This window comes from Pogoniulus pusillus, chromosome 40, assembly GCF_015220805.1.
Source record: "Pogoniulus pusillus isolate bPogPus1 chromosome 40, bPogPus1.pri, whole genome shotgun sequence".
NCBI classification, from domain to species: domain Eukaryota; kingdom Metazoa; phylum Chordata; class Aves; order Piciformes; family Lybiidae; genus Pogoniulus; species Pogoniulus pusillus.
The window spans coordinates 4,063,314-4,090,799 of record NC_087303.1 but is presented as its reverse complement, the minus strand read 5'-3'; the positions used below and the strand labels follow the sequence as shown (position 1 = coordinate 4,090,799).

Sequence of the window (27,486 nt, the reverse complement as noted above, 5' to 3'; positions counted from 1 at the left end):
AGAATCACAGGTTCACAGAACACATCAGCTTGGAAGGGACTCTCAAAGGTGATCTTGTCCAATCCCCCTGCAGCCAGCAGGAACATCTCCAAAAAGCTGCTCAGGGCCCCATCAAGACTGAACATGGATCAGTTTGGTTGTTGTGCTCACCAGCAGCAAAATATCCTGTTTATAACATCTGTGATTTGCTTTTTGTGGGAACTTTTGTATTTCCCCTGACTCACTTAAAAAGGAGGCTCTGCCTGCAGTCTTGTGATCAAACTCCTTTACAGGAAGGCTGAAGAGAGGCTTTTCTTAAGGGTATCCAGCAGTAGGACGAGGCAGAGTGGTTTGGAGCTGGGGGAGAGCAGGGTTAGACTGGAGCGTAGGAAGAAGTTGTTCAGTGCAAGAGTGGTAAGACTGTGGAACAGGCTGCCCAGGGAAGTCGTGGATGCCTCCTCCCTGGGGGTGTTCCAAGGCCAGGTTGGATGAGGCATGGAACAGCTGAGTCTAGTTGAGAGGTGTCCCTGTCCATGGCAGGGAGGCTGGAGTAAGTAATAGAATCATAGAATCAACCAGGCTGGAAGAGAGCTCCAAGATCATCCAGTCCAACCTAGCACCCAGCCCTAGCCAGTCAACCAGACCATGGCACTAAGTGCCTCATCCAGGCTTTTCTTGAAGACCTCCAGGCACGGTGCCTCCACCACCTCCCTGGGCAGCCCATTCCAATGCCAATCACTCTCTCTGCCAACAACTTCCTCCTAACATCCAGCCCAGACCTACCCCGGCACAACTTGAGACTGTGTCCCCTTGTTCTATTGCTGGTTGCCTAGGAGAAGAGGCCACCCCCCACCTGGCTACAATGTCCTTTCAGGTAGTTGTAGACAGCAATGAGCTCTGCCCTGAGCCTCCTCTTCTCCAGGCTGCACACCCCCAGCTCGCTCAGCCTCTCCTCATAGGGTTTGTGTTCTAGGCCCCTCACCAGCTTTGTTGCCCTTCTCTGGGCACCTTCCAGCACCTCAACATCTCTCTTGAATTGAGGGGCCCAGAACTGGACACAGCACTCAAGGTGTGGCCTGACCAGTGCTGAGTACAGGGGCAGAAGAACCTCCCTTGTCCTACTGGCCACACTGTTCCTGATGCAGGCCAGGATGCCATTGGCTCTCTTAGCCACCTGGGCACACTCTGAGGTCCTTTCCAACCTAGGCCATTCTGTGATGCTGTAACTAAAATGCCTGCAAGAACTGAAAGTGTCTGTGTGTGAGCCTACCCCCTGTGCAATTCCTGTGTCATAAGAGACCTGCCTCTGCTGCATCCTCCTTCTTCAGCAGCAGCTGGTGGTGCTTTAAAACACTGAAGTGACTTTGCAGCACATGATAATCCTGTCTCCTGCCTCTCAAACAAATGCTTTTTTCCCCCTCTTTTTTTTTTTCTCAGAGAGGAAGATTCCTGATGAAGATTTCATTATATTAATTGATGGCTTAAATGAGGCTGAATTTCACAAGCCAGATTATGGAGACACCATAGTATCATTCCTGAGCAAAATGATTGGGAAGTTCCCTTCCTGGCTGAAGCTGGTAGTGACAGTCAGGACAAGTCTACAGGTATGTTGACACCAAGAATTGTGTTAAACTGTATCACTGTTAGGCTGGGCTTTGGTACAGAAGATCTTAGTGGATATCTGGATTTGCTTAGAACTCTTTATTTCCTTTCATTTATATCCTTTGGGCTTTTTTTCTACTTGGACTTACATTTATATCCCCAAACTCACTCTGCAGCCTGGAGTGGATCTCATGCAGCATCATTTATTTGTGTCAATCAATGTCCACCATCAAATGGTTTAGGTGAGAGAGACAGCTCACATGCCAACAGGCTGCTCACTCAGCAAACATACTAGGAGGGTAAGGCCTGATGTCAGCTTGTGCTGCTCAAGAACACCCTCTCCTCCATGTGGAAGGGCAAAGAAATTTGTCTTTGCACCCCTTCTATGTGACCCAGAGTGTGAGGATCTGATTGTTTCAGTCTGGAGGAGCCAGTGTCAGGCCAAGGCGTTATTTGGCTCAGAGACAACCACCTTGAGCAGGTGCTGAAGCTCTCAACCTGAATGTTGTTTGGGTTGCTCTAAAGCTTGCAGCTGGGTGGATTCATTCCTTCAGCCTGTCCTTAGCCTGTCCATCCTCACTCTCTCAGCACTAGGACTGAGCTGACCTTAGTTTGTTGGCTTAAGTCATGTCTGAGTGGAGCAGGCTGGCAAGCAAACACAATGACCCAGTTAGGGCAGATCTGTTCTGTCAACTCTTTCACAGCAGAGCTGGCTGATTTGCAGCACCACTTGTTGGGAACATTCACACTCAGTGTCAGAGCCTGGAGCCCAGAGGAGACAGACATCAGAGGGATGGGACATGTGTTTGGGAGCCAGCTCAGAGCCACTCTTTAGCTGGCTCTGGACACAAAGACATCTGCAGCTCTGGCTTCTCATTTTTTTCATTACTGAAATCACAGAATCACAGACTGGTTGGGTTGGAAGGGACCTTTAAAGGCCTCCTAGTCCAACCCCCCTGCAGCATGCAGTGACATCTGCAACTAGAACAGGTTGCTCAGAGCCCCAAACAACCTGACCTGAACTGGTTCCAAGGATGGGGCATTGTCACCAATCTGGGCAACCTGGGCCACTTTTTCCTTAGCCCTGAGCTGAGGAATTCATTTTTACCAAGCTCCATGAAGCAATTTTACTGAGATTTGCTGGTATTTACTGAGATCCACAAGTTGATTTACTGTGCTGCTCCTGGCAGGGAGCTGAGTGCTGGTTCCAGCTCCATCAAGGCAGCCAGATGCTAACAACAGCTGCTCCTCAAGACACCAGAAGAGCATGGGCTGGCTGTGGGTTTGTGCTGCAGTGCTTCTGGGTTTTTTAATCTCACTAACAGAGTTGCTTAAACATCATTTGGAAGGGATCTTTTTGTAATTGTAGGTAAATTGCATCCTTATGACTTGAATTCCTCAGTTAATGAGGGCTTTTGCAGCCCTGTGGTCATCACTGCAAGCTTTAGCTTGGCACTCTGCTCACCCTCTGTAGTTCATGGGAGATTTGATGGCATCTCCTGAATCTGCCTAGTCCAGCACCATTGCTCACACTATCTGAGAGCCCATGACACAAGAGCTCCTTTGCAAAGGCCTCTGATGGTATCATAGTATCATAGTATCATAGTATCATCAGGGTTGGAAGAGACCTCACAGATCATCAAGTCCAACCCTTTACCACAGAGCTCAAGGCTAGACCATGGCACCAAGTGCCACGTCCAACCTTGCCTTAAAGTGCCCCAGGGACGGCGACTCCACCACCTCCCCGGGCAGCCCATTCCAGTGTCCAATGACTCTCTCAGGGAAGAACTTTCTCCTCACCTCGAGTCTAAACCTCCCCCGGCGCAGCCTAAGGCTGTGTCCTCTTGTTCTGGCACTGGCCACCTGAGAGAAGAGAGCAACCTCCTCCTGGCCACAACCACCCCTCAGGTAGTTGTAGACAGCAATAAGGTCTGCCCTGAGCCTCCTCTTCTCCAGGCTAACCAATCCCAGCTCCCTCAGCCTCTCCTCGTAGGGCTGTGCTCAAGGCCTCTCTCCAGCCTTGTCGCCATTCTCTGGACACGCTCAAGCATCTCAATGTCCCTCCTAAACTGGGGGGCCCAGAACTGAACACAATACTCAAGGTGTGGTCTAAGCAGTGCAGAGTACAGGGGCAGAATGACCTCCCTGCTCCTGCTGACCACACCATTCCTGATGCAGGTCTTTGGTTTATTTTGCTTAAGCATCATCAGTGAGTTCAGCAGATGAGAGAGTCCCTGGGCACAGTGTCCCACAGCAGACAGACTGTGCACTGCAAGATGCTTGCTGTTATCTTCCTGATATTGCCATCAGGGAGGTCTTAAGCTTTAGGCTCAGCTTCAGCAGAATTTCTTCTGGCTTCAGACTTGTCATCTGGCTGTCCCTTCCCTCTGATGTGACAGCAGAAAAGGTGACCTGTCCATCCGTGGTTAGGATGGGGTAGAAATACCAAAGGCTCTGAATGTTCCAGCCCTTTCCATGGATGCTCTATTAGGATCATTGTCCTTCATTTTTATTTCAGTCATGTTTCACCACACAACCTACTGGATTACAGATGAGATGGTGAGGTCCTGAGGGCACAAACTGCCATCTTGTGTGCTTGCCCTGATTGAAGAGGTCTTAAAGGAGTCTCAGAGGTGCTATTGTAATGTGAATTGCGTTTACTTAATGAATAATAAACACTGCCAACCTAAGTATCCTTTTTTGTCTTTCTTTCTTTCTTTGTAGGAAATAATTAAGCTGTTGCCCTTCCACAGAATATTTTTGGATAGACTGGAAGAGAATGAAGCCATAGACCAGGACCTGCAGGCATATATCCTTCATCGGATCCACAGCAGCTCGGAGATCCAGAACAACATCTCCCTTAACGGCAAAATGGACAACACTACCTTTGGCAAACTCAGTTCTCACCTCAAGACCTTGAGCCAAGGCTCCTACCTGTACCTAAAACTCACTTTTGATCTCATAGAGAAAGGCTACCTGGTACTAAAAAGCTCCAGCTACAAAGTAGTCCCAGTGTCTCTGTCAGAAGTTTACCTGTTGCAGTGCAATATGAAATTCCCAACGCAGTCTTCCTTTGATCGGGTTATGCCCCTCTTGAACGTGGCAGTGGCATCTCTGCACCCCTTAACAGATGAGCATATTTTTCAGGCCATCAACGCAGGTAACATTGAGGGCACTTTGGAGTGGGATGACTTTCAGCAGAGGATGGAGAACCTGTCTATGTTTCTTATCAAACGTAGAGACATGACGCGAATGTTTGTTCATCCCTCTTTCCGAGAGTGGCTCATTTGGAGAGAAGAAGGTGAAAAGACCAAGTTTCTCTGTGACCCTAGGTAAGCAAACACTCTGAGAAACCAGAGCTTGCAACTGTGTTCATCCTGGGCTCTCACCTGCACTGTTTCATGTTAGAAGGTTGCACGTGGATGTGGTGGTTTGACTTTGGTCCGTCTGCGCTGTAGTGGCCACCTTAGATCTTTATGTTGTTGGTGGGAAGCAATAAGCACACAACTGACCTGGCAAACCTGATAACTCTCATCAGAAGGAGGGGATCTGTTCCTCAGAAGGCCTCAAGTTGCCTAGCTCCTGTAGAGGCACCACCAGGGGTGTCTTCATTTCAGCAGGCTACTCCTGCCTGCAGTCTGGAGCAAGGAAGTCATCTTCCCTCTCTCCAGAGGCACCAAAGCTGTGTCAAGGGGAGGATAAGCTGAAGGATGGCTGGTGTGGGTCTCCTGCAGTTGGCTTCTTGAAGTTGTCTTCATTGTAGTCCTACTAAATGTCTTTTTTAAAGCAGAATAAGGAAGAGAATCAGGCTGTGGTAATTTTGGGCTGTAAATGCATCCATTATCTCCATCCAGATAGCAGCTGAGTTCCTGGCTTAGCTCACAGGGAAGGGAATTTAATCATGGTTAGATTTATATGCCTTGAACCCGATGATCACTGTCAATGTTATCTTTGTTTCTGCTCAAGAGTGGAAACAGACACACTTGGCTGTAATTCTGGTAGTTTATCTCGTAGACTTTGCCCCATTGGGCCTGCTCAGTTCTTAAGATCATAAAAATCAGGGCAAGACTGAGGTCCGAGGCTGTGCCCATGCATCTCCCAGCCCCAGTGGTCAGTCTGCTGATGGCGTCTGCTGGCACCGAGTATCCACCTGGCTGGTGGAAGCAGCTCTCACTGTTAGTGGTGTCAGAGTAATTTACCACTTCCAATTCTGTGGTAAACAGGCTGCAGCAGAAAAATACTCCACAGCTCCTCCCCATGGGCATCATCTCTGTGTGAGCAGGTTCTGCACAGCAGCCCAATGGAGCAAACCCTTTGTGAAGCATCTCTCAGCTGCAGGTTGTCTTTATAGCATCTCCATCAGTTAGTTAGTACTCTTCCTCGGGGTCATTAAGTGCTTGTCACTGAGTAGTGCTTTTCCACCCTGCTGGTGATGCTTGCACCCTTGGAGCTGAGAGCTTGGAGAGGTTGAGGGAGGTTCTCCTTCCCCTCTAGTCTGTCCTGGTGAGGTCTTATCTGGAGTATTGTGTCCAGTTCTGAGCCCCCCCAGTTCAGGAGGGACAGGGAGCTGCTTGAGAGAGTCCAGCACAGAACCACAAAAATTATTAAGGAAGTTGAACATCTTCCTTATGAGGAGAGCCTGATGGAGCTGGGGCTGGGAGCTTGGAGAGGAGGAGACTAAAGGATAAGCTGATTAATGTTTATGAATATGTAAGTGGTGAGTGCCAGGAGGCTGGAGCCAGGCTCTGCTTGGTGATGCCCAGTGACAGGACAAGGGGCAGTGGGTGGAAGTTGAGGCATAGGAGGTTCCACTCCTATGGAGGATGCCAAAGCACTGGGACAGACTGCCTAGGGAGGATGTGGAGTCTCCCTCTGTGGAGCTTTCTCCATCCCAGTCACTTCCACCCAGTGCTACTGGTTTTGGCTGGCAAGGGAGCTTGTTGCCAGCTGAGCAGAGGACCAGCAGGCAGCATGCAGGGCAGTGCCCACGCATCACACAGCACTCAGCTGTGACAAAAGACAGCAAGAGCAGCTTGCAAACTTCCCTTCTCTACTACAGAGATGAAACTCAGGTGCTCCATGGTTACATGGTGGGTAGACCACTCGTGAGTGTTGAGTGCTGTGTGTGGTGGCAGTGGTTACAGCTGGGTAATGTGGGGGCTTTGGTTCTCTGGGGCCAGAAGTAGTCCTCTTTGCTCTCGTTGCAGTGGGTAGTGGTGTTCTCAGAATGTCAAATCCAGGCTGAAACTCTAATGTGCTGCATTTTGGGTGGTTTCAGAGTAAACCAGGTGTGCAGCCACAACAGCTATGTGACAGGAGGTTGGAGCCAGGTGGGAGTTGGTCTCTTCTCCCTGGCAGCAAGTGACAAGATGAGAAGCAAGAGCTTCAAGTGGCACCAGGGGAGTTTTAGTTTGGACATTAGAAGAAACTTCTTTGCTGAAAGGGTTCTCAAACACTGGCACAGCCTGCCCAGGGAGGTGGTTGAATCCCCATCCCTGGAGGTGTTGAAAAGACACAGAGATGTGGTGCTGAGGGACATGATTTGGCACCAGACTTGGCAGAGGACTGGATCATCTTAAGGAGCTTTTCCAACCAAAACAATTCTATGATTCTCTTCTGTGGCTCTGTGATTTTAGCACAAAGGCACAAATTAGCCCAAATCCTCTCAACAAATCACAAATCTGTGCTAGATCTCTGCCCAGGCTTTGGCTTTGGCTTTGGTGCTGCCTTTCACAGACATCGCTAACACATCACACTGCCCTCAGTTCTCTTTAGGAGGCTTTCAGGCTTCACTTTCCACCCCATGTGTGCCATTTCACACCATTAATGGTGATTTAAGGTGTACAAGGAATGCTCCTGTCCTTGCCAAGCAGAGCTGACCCAACCCAGCTCCTCACCACTGCTGAAAAGAAGTTGCAGTGCACAGAAGGGGCTTGCACCGCCTGGAGCGTGGGTCCATATGTACTGAAGGACTAATAAATATCTCTGCTGTAAAATGCTCACTAATTGCATTATACTCTGATGGTAGTTAATGAAACAGGATACATTTCAGTGATTAATAGAGAGGACCTCCTGAGATTTAGCTCTCGTGCTCCTCAAAAATCCTCCTGTCCAGCTCTCGGGGAAGAGCTAATATTGAGCTGTGGAGCTCGGCGCGTGGTAAACCCTTAGCGGCAATTAAGATAAGTAATGGGTTTTCATTTTACTGCTGCTGGAAGGAGCAGAGCTCACCACTGACAGAGCTCATAGCAGCAGCCTGTGAAGGTTTTCCCTGTGCCTGGTTCGTTCAGAGCCAGTTTGATTTCTCTCTGGGGAATTGAGGGGACGTGGCAGCTGTATGGACAACTCCTCCAGTTCATCATCCGGCGCTGCAGAGATGCGCCGTTAATTTGACCTTGCCATCTCGATGCCCAGAGTCCACTTGCTGAAGCTGATTTTTTTGCCCCAGGAGAAGAGCTTTGAAGTGAAATGTGGTTTTGTGAAGCCACTCTTAATTGACTTACCCTGACAGAGTGTCCAGGTGTGAGGATGTTAGGAAGGAAATGGGGATAATGGGCCTCGTGTCTGCGTGGCTGCAGCTGGGGTAGTCTTCCGTGTCTCATTAAGGAGCAAGTTCCACGGTCTTGGAAGTGCAGGAAAGAGAGGAGAGGAAGAACACAATGTCCAGAAATTAGCACATTTTTCTCTGCTTTGAAGACAAAACAGCAGATCTCCATCCTCGAGGGGTTTGTGTTAGCCTCTTGAGGTGCTGAACCCTCCTCTGAGCGCTCACTGTGCTTGTGCTGCATAACCATATTGGGCTAAGTCAGAGCTGCTCCTTCCAAATGCAGTTCCTTGTCCTTACTACAGAATTGCTTTTTTTGTCCTTTACTACATTATGGTGGTGTCTTGCAGAGCATTCTGTCAGGTTTGCAATGAGCATCCTGGCCTGGATCAGCAGTAGTGTGGCCAGCAGGACTGATTGTCCCCCTGCGCTGAGCGCTAGGGAGGACACACCTTGAGTAATGGGTTCAGTTTTGGGCTCCTCTCTCCAAGGAAGACATTGAGGTGGCAGACACTGAGGTTCCAGAGAAGGGCAGCAAAGCTGGAGAAAAGGGCTGGGGAGGAGCAGCTGAGGGAACTGTGAGTGTTTAGTGTGGAGAGGAGGAGGCTGAGAGGCAGAGACCTTATTGGTCTCTACAGCTCCCCGAGAGGAGGTTGGAGTGAGGTGGGAATTGGGCTCTTCTCCCTAGTATCAGGTGATAGGATGAGAAGAAATGGCCTCAAGTTTGAGCAGGGGAAGTTTAGGTCAGGCACTGGAACAGGCTGCCCAGGGAGGTGGTGGAGTCACCATCCTTGGGGGTGTTCCACAAACATGTGACCGTGACACTTCAGGACATGGTTTAATGGTTGTGGTGGCCTTGGGTTAGTGGTTGGACTTGATGACCCTGGAGGCCTTTTCCAGCCAAAACAGTTCTGTGCCTCTATAAGCCTTTGAATCTCTGTAGCACAGCAGTGGCTGTTGTCTTGGGCTGAGTCCTCCTTTGCTGTGCTGCAACACTGCACGAAAGTGTCTCTCTGCAGAGGTCCCTTTCAACCCTCACCATTCTGAGTAGCTGGCATCAGAAGGCAGACTCTCACTGCCAGCTCTCCCTCGGTGCATCCCCCCAGCACGCCCCCTGGCCATCAGCTGGGCTCCGGGGCAGCGTGTGTCAGAGCATTTAACCTGCATCACGCTAACGACCTCCCCAGCCTGCCACCAAGCCTCTCAGGTGACAAATGGCATCAACCAGTTTAGGGAAAGAGCCAATCCTTTGTGACTGGAGCATGGAGAACATGGTCATTGTTGTGCATCCCTTCTCACACTTGTGTTTCTTAACCTGAATTCTGCTCCAGTGCTGGGCTGCTTTCTGCCTAGGCTTAATCAGAAGCTTCCAGACAGTTATTTTTCACTGATTAAATGTTTTGTTTTCCTGTGCTGCCAGTGAAGGGACTGTGAGAGAGGCAGCAATCAAGTGATTTGCCCTGGCAAAAGCAGTCAGAGAGCTGCAGGCAGCTATAAACCCCAAAAGTGAAATGATTCTACCCAGATGTAAGTATCACCAGCTGAGTTACTTGTCTAGACTTGCTCTGTAGTCAGAGGGGAGAAACAACAATGATTCATTTCAGCAGCAGCTAAAAGGCTAAAACAGGTCAGCTGAAGAGTGCCTGGGAAGAGTCTTCTCCTGTTGATTTATGAGGGGAGCTCAGGGAGATGTGCTCACCAGGAGGTGTCTCCAGTATTGACAAAGAAAACCAGAGGAGATGCATCTGTCCAGGCTGTTCTCCTAAGCAGCACCCAGGGCTCTGAGGTAGCTTCACAGCTTTTCTTCTCTTGGATAGGAAAGCTAAGGGAGGAGAAGATGCTCTCTGTGCTCCTGCCTCAAAACCAGCTCTCAACAGCAGAGTGTCAGTGCCTTGTTCAGCCCTGGCACTGCTGGGCTGCTATGGCTCTGAAACCCAAGCTCAGAAATAACTGCATGAAGCAGTAGATGTTCTCCTCAGTATGCCAGGCCTTGTCATGCAGCTCCTGCTCACTGACTGTTAGAAGATACCTGATAATCATAGTGCCACAGAATGGCTTTGTTTGGAAGGAACCTCAGACATGGAAGGTGTCCAGAGAAGGGCGACAAAGCTGGTGAAAGGCCTGGAGCACAAACCCTGTGAGGAGAGGCTGAGGGAGCTGGGGGTGTGCAGCCTGGAGAAGAGGAGGCTCAGGGCTGACCTCATTGTTGTCTACAACTACCTGAAGGGAGGTTGTAGCCAGGTGGGGTTGGGCTCTTCTCCCAGGCAACCAGCAACATAACAAGGGAACACAGTCTCAAGTTGTGCTGGGGGAAGTGTAGGCTGGATGTTAGGAGGAAGTTGTTGGCAGAGAGAGTGATTGGCATTGGAATGGGCTGCCCAGGGAGGTGGTGGAGGCACCATCCCTGGAGGTGTTCCAGAAAAGACTGCATGAGGCACTTAGTGCCATGGTCTGGTTGACTGGATAGGGCTGGGGGATAGGTTGGACTGGATGATCTTGGAGATCTCTTCCAACCTGGTTGATTCTATTCTATTCTATCATCTACTCCAACCTCCCTGCCATGGGCAGGGGCACCTCCCAGCTAGACTCAGTTGCTCGTCCAACCTGGCCTTGAACACCCCCAGGGAAGAGGTATCCACAACCTCCCTGGGCAGCCTGTTCCAGAGTCTCACCACTCTCATTCTGAAGAACTTCTTCCTAAGATCCAGTCTAAATCACACAAAAAAATAATCAAGGAGAGGCACTGGAGGCTCCATCACTGAGGTCAAGGGCATTTCCTCTTCCTTCCTCTTCTACATCCACAAAACAAACCTCTCCCTGAAATCCCAAGTAAGGACCCTTCACTACAAGGACATTGAGGTGCTGGAGCACGTCCAGAGCAAGACAATGTAGCTGGTGAAGGGTCTAAGGCACAAGTCTCATGAGAAGCAGCTGAGGGAAGTGGGGATGTTTAGCCTGGGGAAAAGGATCTTCAAAGGATATTTTCTTGCTCTCTGCAACTGCCTGGAAGTTGGTTGGAGTGAGGTAGGGGTCAGTCTTTTGTCCTAAGAAACAAGTGATAGGACAAGAGGAAACAGCCTCAAGTTGTGCCAGGAGAGGGTTAGGTAAATTCTTTACTGTAGGAGTGGTCAGGTTTTGGGGCAGGCTGCCTGGGGAGGTGGTGGAGTCTTCAACCCTGGAGGTGTTCAGAGAACGTGTAGATGTTCTGAGGGACAGGCTAAGTGGTGACCTGGCAGTGCTGGGCTCAAGGAGCTGAAAGGTGCCTCCTAGCCAGAGGACTCTGTGACTCTGGGGCAGGCTGCATTGCTCAGCGTGCAGCGGTGATGCTCCAGCACGGGGAGTTGCCATGGTTTCCAGCAGAGCTGTCTTCAGTACAGCAGGCTGCAGGTGCTGTGCTCTTCCCTTCTTCTCTGGGGAGGCTGCAAGGGGAGACTCTTCCCACAGTCCCTGTGCCTGGAGGTGTTTCAAAGCCCTGTGGATGTGGTGCTGAGAGACATGGTTTTGTGGTGCCCTGGCAGTGCTGGGTTAAGGCTTGGACTCGATGATCTTAAAGGTCTCTTTCAACCACAGTGATTCTGTGATCGTTTCTAAGGCTCCAGTGTTGGCAGGAGTCTGGAGCATGGTATCAGCAGTGGCTTACCCCTGCTCTAGGGCAGGGTTTCATTTCTAACCAATGCATCAGAAGGACAGCACAATGCTTCCTGCTCTTCTCACTCCTCAAGCAGCCTGCAGTGAGTGCCATATTTCTGAGTCACCAAGATGAATCCATCATCATGTCCTCCAGTTAAGTGGAGGAGCAAACACAGTCTGTTCACCAAGCAGCAGAGACCTGCTGGAGTGCTGACTCTGAGAATACCTCTTCCCATATGACTTCCAGAATAAACTCCTCTGATTCCATGACTTGCAACCAAGTTCATTTTGAGAAGTGAAAGGGATGGGCAGCAGCTCAGCAGAAGAAATGGAGGCAGCTTATTTTACCCAAGTATCCACGCTGCCAGCATCTCTAGATGTTGACTCCCATCTGATGCAGAGCTAAATTAAGTGTGTGAAGCCCTTGGTGCAAGGAGGGACTTCTCTGAGCATCAGAAGCCAGGAGTTGTGTTAATGTGAGGGTCAGGGCAGGCTGCACACAGAGGAGGAAGCTGGAAGCCCTTTACGTGCTGGGTCTGTGTCTAGGGAAGCAGTGAAGTGACTTAGCTGCAGGTTTTTCCTCTGAAATTTGGACTGCAGCTGCAGCCTCAGTTGGAAGAGGAGAAATGGGAGACAGATGATAAATCATGAAGGATGAGATGAAGAACAGCTGTGATCACTATCACCAGAAAGGACATCAGAGGAGCAGCCTGTTTCAGCTGGCTCATTAGGCATGCAGCTTAAGTGGTCAGATGCAGAAGGGGTTCTGAATATATTTAGTGCCTTGAGTTGCTGTCCTCATAAAATCTTTTCTTCTTCTGGACTGTAAACTCGTGCAGCCTGTCCCATTTTCACCTCTAAATGGAAAAAGATATTCATGGAATAATCCATTCTGTGGCACTGAGCCACTGAGGAGAGAGAAGTGAAATTCATCAGAGGCACCATCAGTGGTGGCTGAAGAAAGAAATGCTGCTGAATTTCTTCTTGTTACTTCATTCCTCAAGTCTGAAGACCTGTTTGTGGAGCAGAGCCATCTTTCAGCAGCTCAGGAGAGAGTGGCTCTGACTTTGTTCCATCTTGCTTCTCACCTTGGCTTTTACTGCTGGAGAAAGAGGCAGCAAAGCACTTCCAAATCACATTCCTCCTTTTACTGAACGTTCTAGATTATGTGAGGTGGAATCAGAACAGGAGCTGTATCACCATTGGCCTTCTGAGATGCATAGAGTGGGATGGATTGGGTTGGAAGGGACCACAAAGATCATCCAGTTCCAACCCCCTTGCCATGGGCAGGGACACCTCCTGCCAGCCCAGGCTGCTCAAGGCCTCATCCAGTCTGGTCTTGGACATCTCCAGGCAAGGGGCATCCACAGCCTCCCTGAGCAACCTGTTCCAGTGTCTCCCCACCCTGAATGGAAAGAGTTTCTTCCTGATTTCCAGTCTAAATCTCCTCTCTGCCAGTTTCAATCCATTGCCTCTTGCCCAATCACTGCAAGCCCTTGTAAAAAGTCCCTTCTGGCTGTCTTGTAGCCTCCTTCAGGTACTGGAAGGCTGCTCTAAGGTCTCCCTGGAGTCTTCTCCAAGCTGAACAGCTCCAACTCCTTCAGCCTGTCACTGCCGGGGAGGTGCTCCTGTGTAGACAGTGAAAATCTTAGGGAAAGATTGAATCACAGAATCATTTCAGAGGGAAAAGGCCTCTAAGGTCATTGAGTCCAACCATCAACCCAACACCACCATGCCCCTCAGCACCACATCTACAGGTTCTGTGAGCACCTCCAGGGCTGGTGACTCCAGCACCACCCTGGGCAGCCTGTTCCAGTGCCTGTTCACTCTTGCACTGAAGAAATGACCTTACTTTAGCCTTTGTTATTCATGTTACCCATCCACCAGATCTATTAAATATGCCAGCAGTCTTCTCACACTGCTCTTGGACATCTTTTTATTGAAGATAACATAATCTGCTGGCAACCAGCTGGCAACCAGCAGATCTTCTGAAAAGCCTTATGGACTGAGCAGAAACAAGGGAATTGCATCTCTGTTCCCTGGATCTGTTGGGTTGTTTTTTTCATATCCCATTAAGTCAGAGCTTGTGAGCATTGGGAAATGGATTTTGTTCCCCTCTCCTTCATCCTGCCATTTTTCTTCAGTATTTTTAAGTCATTGTTAAGTATCTTTTTTGCTACCTTAAATCTGAATGGTGCCCTCAGAGGTGTCTGCTTTTCCTCTCTGCTGCTTCTCTTGGCAGTTCCCAGCACGCAGCTGCTGCTGTTTGTGTAGTGTGGAGGTTCTCTGGGATCAGCTCCCAGTGTGGATGCAGATATCCCAGATACAGCAGACCAGCTTTTGCTCCATGGTACCCAGGTTGTGACATAACCTGAGGCATCTGTGCCCCATCCTTGAGAAAAGATGGTTAGCAGCTGTGGAACTTTTAGTGCTTAAGAAATAAAGGTGAGACTGAGACCACAGCATGGAATCAGTTTCAGGTGAGCTGTATCATAGAGTCACAGAATCATAGAATGGTTTGGGGTGGAAGGGACCTCCAAAAGTCACCCAGTCCAAACTGCAGTGAGCAGGGACAGCCTCCACTAGATCAAGCTGCCCAGAGCCTTGTCAAGCTTGACCTCGAATATCTCCAAGCTTGACCTTGACTATCTCCAAGGAGAGAGGCTCAACTGCCTCCTTGGGCAACCTATTCCAGTTTTCCACTACCCTCATGGTAAAGATCTTCCTCCTAGCATCCAACCTAATTCTGCTCTTATCACAGAGTCACAGAGTGTCAGGGGCTGGAAGGGACCTCCAAAGCTCAGCCAGTCCAAACCCCCTGCCAGAGCAGGATCACCTGGGACAGATCACACAGGAACACATCCAGGCAGGTTTTGAATATCTCCAGAGAGGGAGACTCCACAGCCCCCCTGGGCAGCCTGTGCCAGGCTCTGGCACCCTCACAGGGAAAAAATTCCTCCTCATGTTTAAATGAAACTTCCTCTGCCTCAGCTTCCACCACTGCCCCTTGTGCTGGCACTGGCATCCCCCAGCAGAGCCTGGCTCCAGCTCCTGCCACTCACCTGCACATCTTTATAACCATTGCTGAGGTCACCTCTCAATCTCCTCTCCACCTCCCAGCCCCAGCTCCCTCAGGCTCTCCTCATAACAGAGCTGTTCCATTCCCTTCAGCATCTCTGTGGCTCTGTGCTGGACTCTCTCCAGCAGTTCTATGTCCCTCTTGAACTGGGAGGGCAGAACTGAACACAGTACTCCAGGTGTGACCTCACCAGGGCAGAGTAAAGGGGGCAGGAGAACCTCTCTCAACCTGCTAACCACAGCTCTTATAATCCATCCCTTCTAATTTTGCTCTTCTCTAATTTAAAATCACTGCCCCTCATCACTGCAGGTCCTTGCAGTGACAGTGAGGTCATTGCTGCTAGATCTCTGAGAGTCACTTGACCAAACCTTCCCCCTGAAGGAGAAGGCTCTGGGTGCTGCCAGTACCACATCAGAGGGGTTTGGAGCTTTCTGGTTCTCTTTTGCAGCTGAGGCCAGTGGATGCTCCTCTGTGCAGTGAGCAGTTGTGGTTGTGGCATGAGTGGTGCAGTGCAAAGAAGGCAGCTTTTGGATGGAGAAAGCAAGCAGGACCCAGGCTGGCAGAGGTCTCTTGTCCTTCTCCTCAGGAGGTGTGCCTGCAGCTTGCTGAAGCAGCTGGAGGTGCTAGCACATCACTGTAGTGTCCTCAGTTACTTCTAGTGGGGAGATTGGGTTTGATCAGCTACTCCATAGCTTGTCTGGCTGCAAGGAGACCTGACCCAAGGGATGGAAAGACTTCTTCTTGGCTTTGAACTTGGCTTTCTCAGTTAGCTCAGAAAATTAAACCAGTTTTTAGCTCTGAATGAAGGAGTATTGCCTGCTTAGGAGGCTTCCCTGTTTTGTTTGAGTTTTCCTGTCTAATGTCAATTCCTTCCAAGTTTAATTTGCAATTAGGACATCAGAGGGGGGGAAGCATGTTACAAAAATCAATAAATCCATTTGGGTGATTAAGTGATCCTCCAAGAGGAGCTGGCTGAGCTGAGCTCGACCCCTCTTCAGGCTGGACAGACGTCCTGCTGGAAGCAAAGGAGGCTCCAGGCTCTGGCAGAGCAGAGAGGAGTTATGAAATCACACTCTGCAGAGCTGAATAAAACATGAACACACAGCTCTTGGAAGACCAGAGCCACTGGGCACAGTGTCAGATCTCTGGATTTTGGAATGGTTTCATGGGATTAGCTGGAAGAAGGGAGCTGTGGGTGTAAATCAGGGAGTTTGAGCCTCAGTAGGTTCAGAAAGTAAATGGGACTGATTCTCACTGATTTTGCCTGTCTTTTACTGCAGTAGTGCAGGGTCCTGGCTCTGGAGTCAGCTGGCAGCTTTTTCAGTCTCTTTCACTTTGCCTGCTGGGGCTTAAAAGGATGAAGACTTGTCACACAGAAGGGCAGGGACTGGAAGGGCTGTCTGGGGATCATCCAGTTCACCCTCGCTGCTAAAGCAGGGGCATCCCCCAGCAAGTTGCCCAGGATCACAGTGTCCAGTTGGCCTTGGAATCTCTCCAGAGAAGGAGGCTCCACAACCTCTCTGGGCAGCCTGCTCCAGCAGCCTCACACTAAAGAATTCTTTTCTTGTGTTCTCATGGAACCTCCTGGGCTCCAGCTTGTGCCTCTTGTGCCTCCTTGTCCTGTGACTGGACACCACTGAAAAGAGTCTGCTCCCATTCTCTTGCCCCCTCACCCTTTAGCTATTGATGATCATTGAGAAGATGCTCTCTGGGGCTGCTCTTCTCCATGCTCAGCAGCCTCTTTCCTCCTCACAGAGCTGCTCCAGACCCTTCAACATCTTTGTAGCCTCTGCTGAGCTCTCTTCAGTAGTTCCCTGTCTCTGCAGCACTGGACCCAGTACAGCAGATGTCCTTTCTAGGGCAGAGTAGAGGGAGAGGAGAACCACTCTTGATCTGCTGGCCACACTCTTGCCTTCTCTGTCTTTACCCATGCCCATGCACATGCTTGCAGGCAGTCCCTGGCCCATGAGGAGCTGACCTGGGCAGCAGCAAGCACAGAGCAGCCACAGGCAGCCAGACCTGAGCCCTGCTATTAATTTTTCCCAGAGAAGAAATCTTAACATTAAAAATAGAAAAATCTCTGATGATAAACTCTGCAGTGGTGAAACTCAAAGCAAATCATTTCACTGAGCTCCTTGATGTAAAAATCATTACTGCCATCCTCTGCTGCATTGGGAAAAAAATGTACCAGGAGAAAAGAAAAAGGGCAGAAGAGCCAAGGGAGGCTGCTGGGTTAGCATGAAATTAGCAGTGACAGAAGCAGGGACTGCAAGGATTTATCAACAAGCCCAAAGCCAAGGGCTGGGAAGTGTCACAGAGGTAATGTGTTGCTCATGGATATTCTCAAGGGGGTCATGGAGTCACAGGGCTTGGAAGTGATGTCTGGAGATAATCCAGGCCAACCCCCTGCCACAGCAGGGTCACCCAGAGCAGCTTGCACAGCATGGATGAAATCCAACAAGGCCAAGTGTAAGGTCCTGCACCTGGGTTGGTGCAATCCCAAGCACAACTCCTGGCTGGGTGGTGAATGGCTGAGAGGAAAAGGACCTGGGAGCCTGGGGTGATGAAAAGCTCAACATGAGCCTGCAGTGTGAGTGCAGCCCAGACACAACCCTGTGCTGGGCTGCAGCAAGAGCAGTGTGGGCACAGGGCAAGGGAAGGGATTCTGCCCCTTGGCTCTGCTCTCCTCAGACCCCACCTGGACTCCTCTGTGCAGGTCTGTAGCCCCCAGCACAAGCAGGACATGGAAGTGTTGGAGCCAGTGCAGAGGAGGCCACCAAGATGCTCAGAGGACTGCAGCAGCTCTGCTATGAGGACAGGCTGAGAGAGTTGGGGCTCAGCAGCCTGGAGAGGAGAAGGCTTCCAGGAGAGCTTGGAGTGGCCTTGCAGGATCTGAAGGGGGCTCCAGGAGGGCTGGGGAGGGACTACTGACAAGATCTTGTAATGACAGGACCAGGAGGAATGGGTTTAAAGTGGCAGAGGAGAGATTGAAACTGGATGTCAGGAAAGGGCTCTTTGCAGTGAGGGTGGTGAGACACTGGCACAGGTTGCCCAGGGAGGTTGTGGCTGCTCCCTCCTTGGAGGTGTTCAAGGCCAGGTTGGATGAGGCCTTGAGTGACCTGTTCTAGTGGGAGGTGTCCCTGCCTGTGGCAGGGGGTTGGAACTGGCTGAACTTTGAAGTCCCTTCCAACCCAAACTGTTCTATGATTCTGTGCTGTCCAGGTAGGTTCAAGAGTGACTCTAGAGGAGGAGGCTCCACCACCTCTCTGGGCAGCTGTGCCAGTGCTCCACCAGCCTCTATGCAAAGAAGTTCCTGCTCATGTTTAGGTGGAACTTACTGTGTTCAAGTGTGTGCCCATCACCTCTGGTGCTCTCCCTGGGCACCACTGGGAAAGGTCTGGTCCCATCCTCCTGATACCAACCCTGGAAGTATTTATAAGCATTGAGAAGATCTTTCCTCACTCTTCTCTATAGGCTAAAAGCCCCAAATCCCTCAGCTGTTCTTAGGAGAGAGATCTTCCAGTCCCCTCACCATCATCACAGCCCTTTGCTGTACCCTCCCAAGCAGTTCCCTGCCCACCCTGAGCATGTCTCATTGATGACAGCCAAAGCCATGCAAGGAAGCAGTGCAGGTAAACTCCTCTCCAGCCAGGGTTGAGAAAGCCCTCTGGGAGCCAAGTGTGGCACCTAGGCTGGTGTGGCAGTCAGGAGCTACACTTCCCCTCTTGAGGCAAGGCACAGCAGAAGTTTCTGGATCTTCAGTTCATGTTATGGATTAGTTACAGCTCCATTCCAAGCCTTCCCAAAGGCTCTCAAAAGAGTTTTCCACCCCCATGCAAACAACTGGGATTAGTTCCCATTCTGTGATGTGAAATAGAGAAGCCAGGGGGTGGCTGTGGGGTCCCTTTGTGCAGCCTCTCCTGGATCTGGAGCAGAAAGCTGTGATTCATATCAGCATCCTGGTGGCTGTCCCCAGAAGGAAAGTGAGGTGGAGGCTCAGGATGAACCTGCACCACCAACCTTACAGTGGGGGTAAATGCATTGACCCTTCCCCAGCCCCTGAGCATTGGGAGTCTGTTGAGCTCTTGGGATGTGCTGAGTGTGTCAGAGTGATCTGAGGTTCTTTCTGCTGCCCAAACCTCATCACCTGAGCTGTGTCCAGTGTGACACTCAAGGTGTGCTTCATAATCACTTGGTTCCTTCTGATCTGTTTCTCCTTCCCATGGCCATTCCTGGGGGAGTCAGCAGTGTAAGCAACAAGTAAGATTTGTCTGTCTCCTGTAAAGGGATGTGACTCAGTACTCTTCTCCCACTCCAAAAATGGAGAACAAAGAGGGGAAGACCAAAAGGAAGGCAAGACAACAAGCTGTAGATAACTTAAGGTGCTACAACCACTTCCAGGACCTTCTGTTTCCCAAGCTTTTTGTGCTCTGTCCCTTCTGTTGCTGCTATATGGAGAATTCTCACAGCACAGATGCCTGGGAATGGGTGGCACTGCCCTCTGCACAGGGCATCCTGCCTAATTTTAGGCACTCAGATGAGATATCCAAGCTATGTGTTGATGGGCAGAGTCACCATCTGCAGGAGCTTCTCCTCCTCCAGTGTTGAGGAGCACAGAGCTACGGGATCCTGACACAGGCACCTTGCCGTGTGCCAGGCCAGGGTGTGGAGAGAGGAGTGTGGCAGGCAGAGCATGCCAAGGGAGAGAGTTTCTTCTTCAGCTGCAGTCACCCAAAGGGTGGAGGGCACCCCCAGTCAGTACAAACATTTCAGAGAACAGTTTATTGCTTGGCTACAACTTTCACTGCAGCTTGGGGAGAGGCACAGCAGGAGGAGTCAGCAGTGGAAGAGTTGATTTTACTATGTGTGAATGGGAGCTGCTGCTCTTCAGTGTCTCCAGAGCCATGGTTTAGCAGGCATGCTGCTATTGGGCTGACAGCTGGGCTTGGTGATCTTAAATGTCTTTTCCAGCCTTATGACTCTATGGGAAATGGCCTCAAGTTGTGCCAGGGAAGGTTTAGGTTCCATGTGAAAAAAAAACATTTCTTTCCTGCAGGAGTGGTCAGGCACTGGAACAGGCTGCCCAGAGAGGTGGTGGAGTCACCATCCCTGGAGGGATTCAAAAAACCAGAGGATCAGGCACTTCAGGACATAGTTTAGTGGCCATAGTGGTGTTGGACTTGATCTAAGAGGTCTTTTCCAACCTAAATGACTCTGTGACCTGAGGCTGGTAAGGAAGAGGCTTTTGTTTCCCCCCTGCTCCTCCAGCAGGCAGTCTCCAATCCCACCAGTGCCACGAGGTCTGGCAGAGTGTCACCAGGCTTTGCTCAGATGAACCTTTGTGTTGTTGCTCCAAAGGAGGATCATTGGCAGGCCCTGGGGGAGACCTTCCCAAACACCTGGCTGTGACACTGAGAGCCTTTCACTTCTCTCCTGAGTTTATTCTGAGAAGGGCTGAGCAATCTCCCCGGGCAGAGGAGGGCTGTAAATGCTCACTGCTGTGAGGCTCCTGTCTTTGTCACCTTCTCTTGCTGCCTGGCCACTCAAAGCCCTTTTCTGCTCTACCAAACAGCAGTGGGCTTAGAATGTTCCCTGTCCTCAAAAGCCCTTTTAAAGCCACAGTTGATTTGTGTTCTGTGTCCTTTGGCTGGAAGCAGTGTGCTTGCTTCTGTGCAGTGAAATCAAAGGGGAAGGGATTGTCCTCCTGTATTTGGCAACCCTCAAATACTGGGTTTGGATTTGGGTCTCTTACTGCAAGAAGGACACTGAGGGGCTGGAGCAGACCCAGAGATGAGCAATGAAGCTGGTGAAGGGTCTAAAGCACAGGTCTTGTGAGGAGCAGCTGAGGGAACTGTGGTTCTTTAGTCTGGAGAAAAGGAAGCTGTGGGGAGACCTTCTGGCTTTCTGCAACTCCCTGAAAGGAGGCTGGAGATGGATGGAGGTCAGTCTCCTCTGGCAAGGAACACAGGATGGGACAAGAGGAGAGGCTCAAGTTGCACCAGGGAGGTTTAGGCTGGATGTGAGGAACAGTTTCTTCTCCAAAAGGTTTGTCAAGTCTGCCCAGGGCAGTAATGGAGTCCCCATCCCTGGAGCCATGTAGATGTGGTGCTAAGGAACATGGTTTAGTGGTGCCTTGACAGTGCTGGACCAGTGCTTAGACTTGATGCTCTTAAAGGTCTCTTCCCACCAAAAGGGTTCTGTGATTGTGTAGAAATAAAGTCAGTTAAAAAGGACTCCCTTGAGAGTTCCTAGGAGCTTAAAGAAAACAGAACTTGGTTGCCAAAGCCAAGAAACTCCAAGTCCCCACTGAGGTCCAAGGCTGGAGCCTTCTTGGCCTCCTCCCCTTCTTGTTGCCTCTCTTAGCATTGCATCCATGCATGCCCACAGGGGCAGGGGTTTGCTGATCCCATGCAGGAATGGTCTGTCATGCTTCATGGGTTTGCACCACTTGTGTTTGTGTGTGTGGAGAATCAGCTTCTTGCATCTTTGACAAGACTCAGCCATGGTGAACTGCTGGTGTCAGAGGCTGGAAGTTTGTATGTTTAAGGATGTTGGTAAAAATCACCCTTAGCAATGCAAGTTGTTGTCTCTTCTTGCATCTTGCCTTAAACAGGGCTCTGTGTGTAGCTCACTTAATTTGCTTTGGTTGTTAACCTGGTAGGTCAGCCCTAGAAGCATCTAGGACAAGAGGAGATAGAATCAGGCAGGGTTGGAAGGGACCACAAGGATCATCCAGCTCCAGCCCCTCTGCCATGGGCACCCACACCCTACTCTAGAGCAGGCTGCCCACAGCCTCAGCCAGCCTGGCCTTAAACACCTCAAGGGATGGGGCCTCAACCCCCTCCCTGGGCAACCTCTGCCAGCCTCTCACCACTCTCCTGCTCAACAGCTTCCTCCCCACCTCCAGCTTTGCTCCATCCCCCCCACTCCTGCCGCTCCCTCACAGCCTCAAAAGTCCCTCCCCAGCTTTTTTAGAGCCCACTTCAGATCTTGGAAGGCCACCAGAAGGTCACCTGGGAGCCTCCTCTGCTCCAGCCTGCACAGCCCCAACTCTTTCAGTTTGTCCTCACAGCAGAGCTGCTGCAGCCTCTGAGCATCCTCCTGGCCCTGCTCTGGACACTCTCCACATCCTTCTTGTAATAGGGGCTCCAGAGCTGGATGCAGGACTTCAGGTGGGGTCTCACCAGAGGGAATAGAGAGGGAGAATCACCTCCCTGGCCCTGCTGGCCACACTTCTCCTGCTGCAGTCCAGGCTCTGCTTGGCTTTCTGGGCTGCAGGTGCACACTGCTGGCTCCTGTTGAGCTTCTCCTCCACCAGCACCCCCAGGTCTCCAGCCACTCACTGCCCAGCCTGGATTTGTGCTTGGCATTGCCTCGACCCAGCTGCAGGACCTTGCACTTGATCTTGTTTAATCTCATGAGGTTGGCTTCAAGTTGCACCAGGGCAGGTTTAGGTTGGGCATTAGAAGAAACTTCTTCACTGGAAGTGTTCTCAAAGACTGCAGCAGGCTCTGCAGGGAGGTGTTTGAACCCCCATCCATGGAGGTGTTTTAGAGATGCAGAGATGTGGTGCTGAGGGCTGTGGTTTAGCATCAGCCTTGGCAGAGTTAGGGAACCGCTGGACTGGAGGATCTTAAGGTCTTTTCCAACGGAGAGAGTTCTATGATTCTATGATCTTTCTTTCTGGACCAGCTGGAGAGTGTTCAGAAGGAGCTGCACATGGAAGCAGAGTTGCCTCACTCAGCAGGACATGTCCCAGGGTGCAGAACGTGGTTGTCATTTAAGGCGTGAGGGGGTTAAAGTGTGACCATTACAAGTATCTCATTTCTGATGGCTTCAGGGTTGCTGGCATCCTTTCAAAGTGCAGTTCTCCTCTTCAAAAGTGCCACTTCAGCTTTCATGACCTCTGGTGTGTCCATATTTACATCTCATCAATACATTGCTTTATTGTTGCTGTCTGCCCTCCAGTGTTTGAGGGAGATTCGAGCTCCCAGTGGTCACCAAATAACAAAGGAACCGCTAAGTTGGTGGTTTACAAGTGAGAATTGCTCCAGCTCTGTTCCCTCAGATGAGGGGGGAATGAGGCTGAAGGCTTAGCAGGAGCACAAATGGTTTGGTTGCTGACACAAGCAAATCCTAACACACTCTTTTCCTCTGCTTTTAGGAGTGGCCACACACTGCTTGCCTTCTGGTTTTCCCGTCAAGAAGGAAAACTTAATCGACAGCAAACCATTGAGCTGGGACATCACATCCTCAAAGCACATATCTTTAAGGTAACAGAAATTGAAGCCGAGACTGATGCCAGTCTCATCCCTGCTGTGTGTGATCTGCCAGCGCTGGCAGTGTTCAGTCTCCTCTTGTTTTAGGGCTGCTATAAGAAGTGTGATCGCTTCGGGCTGCTGAAAGTGAGCTTTAGGGGGGGCCAGGGGGGAAAGTGAAGCCTTAGAAAATTGGCTCTGGTATATAAGAAATCCTTGAAGTGAAAACATCCTTCAGAGTATGTTCAGCAGATAGTCTCCTTACCTAAAATTACTCTTCTACCCTGAGGTTTCTTCCCCAGGTAAGATGAGTTCCTGCAACACCATCTAGACACATACACACACAAAGATCTTTTAAAAGGGATGGTTTGGAGGAATCCAACCCAAAATTTAGATGATTGTAAATGGAGAATGTGATGGTTGATAAAATCTGGTGATGTCCTCACACAGACATTTGAGAGTTGGGTAAGTGAAGGGCAAGCTTTGATGTGAGCATCAGCATGGCCCATAAGTGTCATCCCTGTGCCTGGTGGGCTGTGGACCAGGAGCTGGAAATGAGAGGGTGGATTTGTAAGGTTGCAGGCAATGCAGAACTTCGTAAAGCTATCAGGATCTGTGCTTTGCAGTGGTGAAGATGAGGCTGTACCTCTGTCTGCTCTGGATAGGACTTTATAGACTTCAGCACTCCTGTGTTTCTGGAGCAAACAGCCTGTGCCTTGTGTCAGTCATAGAGTCATAGAATCCTGTTGGATTTCTCTATTAAGTTCCTGTGCCCAGTTCCCATCGAGTTCCTGTGCCCAGTTCCCCGTCAAGTGGAGTAGTGAAGTCTCCCTTTGGGCAGCCAGTGGCTGGAGCCAGAGGGAATCATAGAATCAACCAGGTTGGAAGAGACCTCCAAGATCATTCAGTCCAACCTAGCACCCAGCCCTATCCAGCCAACTAGACCATGGCACCAAGTGCCTCATCCAGGGAAGAAACCTGGAGCTGCACTTCACCCAAGCAGTGTGTAAATGCCACATCCAGCAGTGAGTTCACTGCAATTTGCAGCTCAGCTGCATTTTACATCTCAGTCTGGATCCAAATGATCTTCATTTCACACTTCCATGGTGGAAGCAAACACCAAAGTTTCAGACTCAAAACAAATGGCAGTTTTCCTGGGGTGCACAAGTTGCCAGTGCAGTCCAGGTGTAAATGAGCAATGTTTACAGCAGTAGAAAACACCAATTAGCAGATGGGAAATGGCAACACAGCCTTCTAGTCTGGACCCCTCAAGAGCTGCTTGGGTTTGCAACTCTGCAGTGAGAGCAGTGTGTCTGGTGGCAAGGCTAAGGGGATGTGGTTTAGAAGTGCTGTAGAGGTTTGGTTGAGCTGGGTTAGAAGTGCTGTCAAGTTGAGTCATTGGCTTTTCCTTCAATGGGTTGGGGTTTTTGGTTGGTTTTTGTTGTTGTTGTTTTAAATAAGTGTTTAATGAGGACTTAGAATCATAGAATTGGTTCTGTTGGAGAAGACCTTTAAGACCATTAAGTCCAACTATCAACCCAACCTCACCCTGGCCATTAAACCATGTTCCCAAGTGCCACAGCCTCACATTTCTTGAACATCTCCAGGGCTGGTGACTCCACCACCTCCCTGGGCAGCCTGTCCTAGTGCCTGACCACTCTTGCAGCAAAGAAATTATTCCTATTCTCCCACCTAAACCTCCTCTGGTGCAACTTGAGGTCATTTCCTCTTATCCTGTCACTCATTCATGGGGAGAAGAGACCCAACCCCACCTCTCTCCAGCCTGCTTTCAGAGAGTTGTAGTGGGTGTCCCACTGTTACTTCACACAAGGTGCTGACAAGGACTGGGGAAGGACAAACAACTTTTCTGCCCTAACCAAGGCTTGTCTCTACACCCAACTCTCAGTACTGGGCAAACAGCTTTAACCCTGTTCTAATCCTTTCCTGGCTTCCTTGGGTAGGTGAAGTGGCACTACAATGGCACCAGACCTCCATAAAGCCCTTCAGAACTGGGCTCTTTGTGCCTGCAGAAAGCTGCTGCTCTGACATGCTAACGTGAGGGAAAACAGCCTGCATGGGTGACCTGACATGCTCCCCACTTGGCAGAGACCCCATTCCATACTGGCAATGGCTCCAACAGAAGATCAGACAGACTGAGAAACTTGGATGGAGAAACAAATATTTGCTTAGAAGCAAATCCAGTCAGGACCACAGGATAAGGAGTCTGTGGGCTCCTGGAAATGTTTTCTTTAAAGAGTGCTCGAGATCTTAAACAGAGTCTGCAATGTTCCAGCTCAGTGCCTCCTCCAAACACTGTTTGGGGCTGTTGTTTGGCTTGGTAAGCACTCACACATGGCAATGTGCATGGTCAGGCCATGCCTTGGTCCTGTGTCAGATGGCCCCAGCGAAGAAGAAACCACTGCTGGTGTTTTGGTTTGAGGTGTCAGGTTGCTCTGCCTCATGATGTTGCACCAGGGGAGGCTTAGGTTGGAGATTAGGATGCAGGAGTGGTCAAGCATTGGAACAGGCTGCCCAGGGAGGTGGTGGAGTCCACATCCCTCAAAGGGTACAGGTGAGGTGCCAAGCGGCATGGCTCAGCAGTGCCCTGGCAGTGCTGGGTTAACAACTGCATTCAATGACCTATCAGGTCTCTTCCAAGCAATACAGTTCTGTCATCCTGTGATTCCATGGCACTGGGGAAATCCAAGTGGAAAGTCTCAGTGATGCAGAGACACACAAGGTGATGGTCTGACACCCCAGTCAGTGGTAAGGCTCTTTCACAATCCCCTCTTCATGCATGACTGAGACCTGCCAGGTTTCTCTTTTAAGCAAAACCATCCTCAGGCAGTTTTGGTTTGTTGTTTGGTTTTGGGGGGTGGAAGTACAAATGTTGTAGTCTCTTAAAGCAGTTATCCTAATGGGAGCATATGGAAACCCAGCTTGGAAGGCCTGGCATGGAATAAAAGGGCAAGAAGGGAAAAGTGCAGTAATGGTGCAGGAAGACCCAAACTTCAGGCTGACATCTCTCTTTCAAGTCAACCGAAGAGAAGTCTCATTTCATCCTCAGGTAGTTACCTGAAATGTCAACAATCCAGAAAGGAGTCTCCAGAAGTGGGAGAACAGGTTTGTGAGGAGCTGCTGAGGTTGTTTAGTCTGGAGAAGAGGAGGCTGAGGGGAGACCTCATTGCTCTCTCCATCTCCCTGAGAGGAGGTTGAAGTGAGGTGAGATCACTCTTTTCTCCCAAGTATCAAGTTATAGGAGGAGAGAAATGGCCTCAAATTGCATCAGGGAATGTCTAGGTTGGATATTAGGAACATTTTCTTTCCTGCAAGAGTGGCCAGCCACTGGAACAGGCTGCTCAGGGAGTTGGTGGAGTCACCATCCCTGGACATGACCATGGCACTTAGGGACATGGCTTAGTGGCCATGGTGCTGTTGGACTCGATGATCTCGGAGGTGTTTCCCAACCTGTGTGATTCAATGAGATCTGTACAGTGAGGACTGGTGCAGTTTTGTCTCTGCAGCTGAATGCTGATGGTGTTGGGTGTGTTTATTCTTGAAGGGATAAATGTCATCTTCTATGCCTTGGCCTGATCTCTGTGTCTCTAATACAGCAGTCAAGGTCTTTATAGCACATGTGATTCTCTTCAGATGGCTATTCTGAAAGCAGACACTCTTTCCCTTGCTCCTGATGGTGACTCAAGCAGCTCCACTTATGCCTTTGAGCCTATTATAACTATTTTTAAATTATTTTAACAGTTTATTATGAAATTGTTTTCCATTTGCCCAATTACACTGCACTGAGTTGACTGAAATCTAATCTGGGACTGCAGCGTCCTGGTTTGTGTCATTCCAAAGGCAGCGTTTAATGGGGGCTGAATTTCCCAAGCTCTTTTTCTGCCTCTTAACACAAGCAGATATTTTTTCTCTCTCTCTTTCTCTCCCTTTGAAGGAAACAAGCTCGTGGAGTTGTTATTTATAAGAGCTTGTCTAATCTGTTGCTTCTTTTTATGGTAAAACCATTTCAAGTGACAAATCTGTTGATGGCTGTGGAGATGCTTCAGAATCTGTTTCACACATCAGTATTAGAGGTCTGCAGCTGAGTCCTGCAACAGGCTCAGATGATGATTCCTGCTCATCTTCCTTCGGGGGAAAACAAATCCCACCTTTTGCTGCTGGTTTTCACCCCCCCTGCCCTATGCCATCCATGTTAATCCATCACACAAAAGCCTTTCAAGCTGCAGCAGGATCCTGCTGCATCGCACAGATAGAAGGGACCACACTGTGTGCGGGGAAGTAGGAACCAGGGTTTGCTATCCAAACAGAGTGAAGGATGGTGTAGGGTTGCCATGGAAACTGCAGGCTTTGATGGCACATCCACGGCAGAACAGCAA

General features: G+C 50.0%; 1 protein-coding gene across 12 annotated transcripts in view; it reads left to right on the top strand.

Moving 5' to 3' along the window:
• TANC2 (tetratricopeptide repeat, ankyrin repeat and coiled-coil containing 2) overlaps positions 1 to 27,486 on the top strand; it is a 327,280-nt gene that overhangs the window by 263,407 nt on the left and 36,387 nt on the right. For all 12 annotated transcript variants that reach the window (XM_064174070.1, XM_064174071.1, XM_064174069.1 and 9 more), the window contains 3 exons: positions 1,417 to 1,583; positions 4,306 to 4,913; positions 22,999 to 23,107. In XM_064174070.1, the coding sequence (XP_064030140.1) occupies positions 1,417 to 1,583; positions 4,306 to 4,913; positions 22,999 to 23,107 (884 nt within the window). The remainder of the gene's footprint in view (positions 1 to 1,416; positions 1,584 to 4,305; positions 4,914 to 22,998; positions 23,108 to 27,486) is intronic.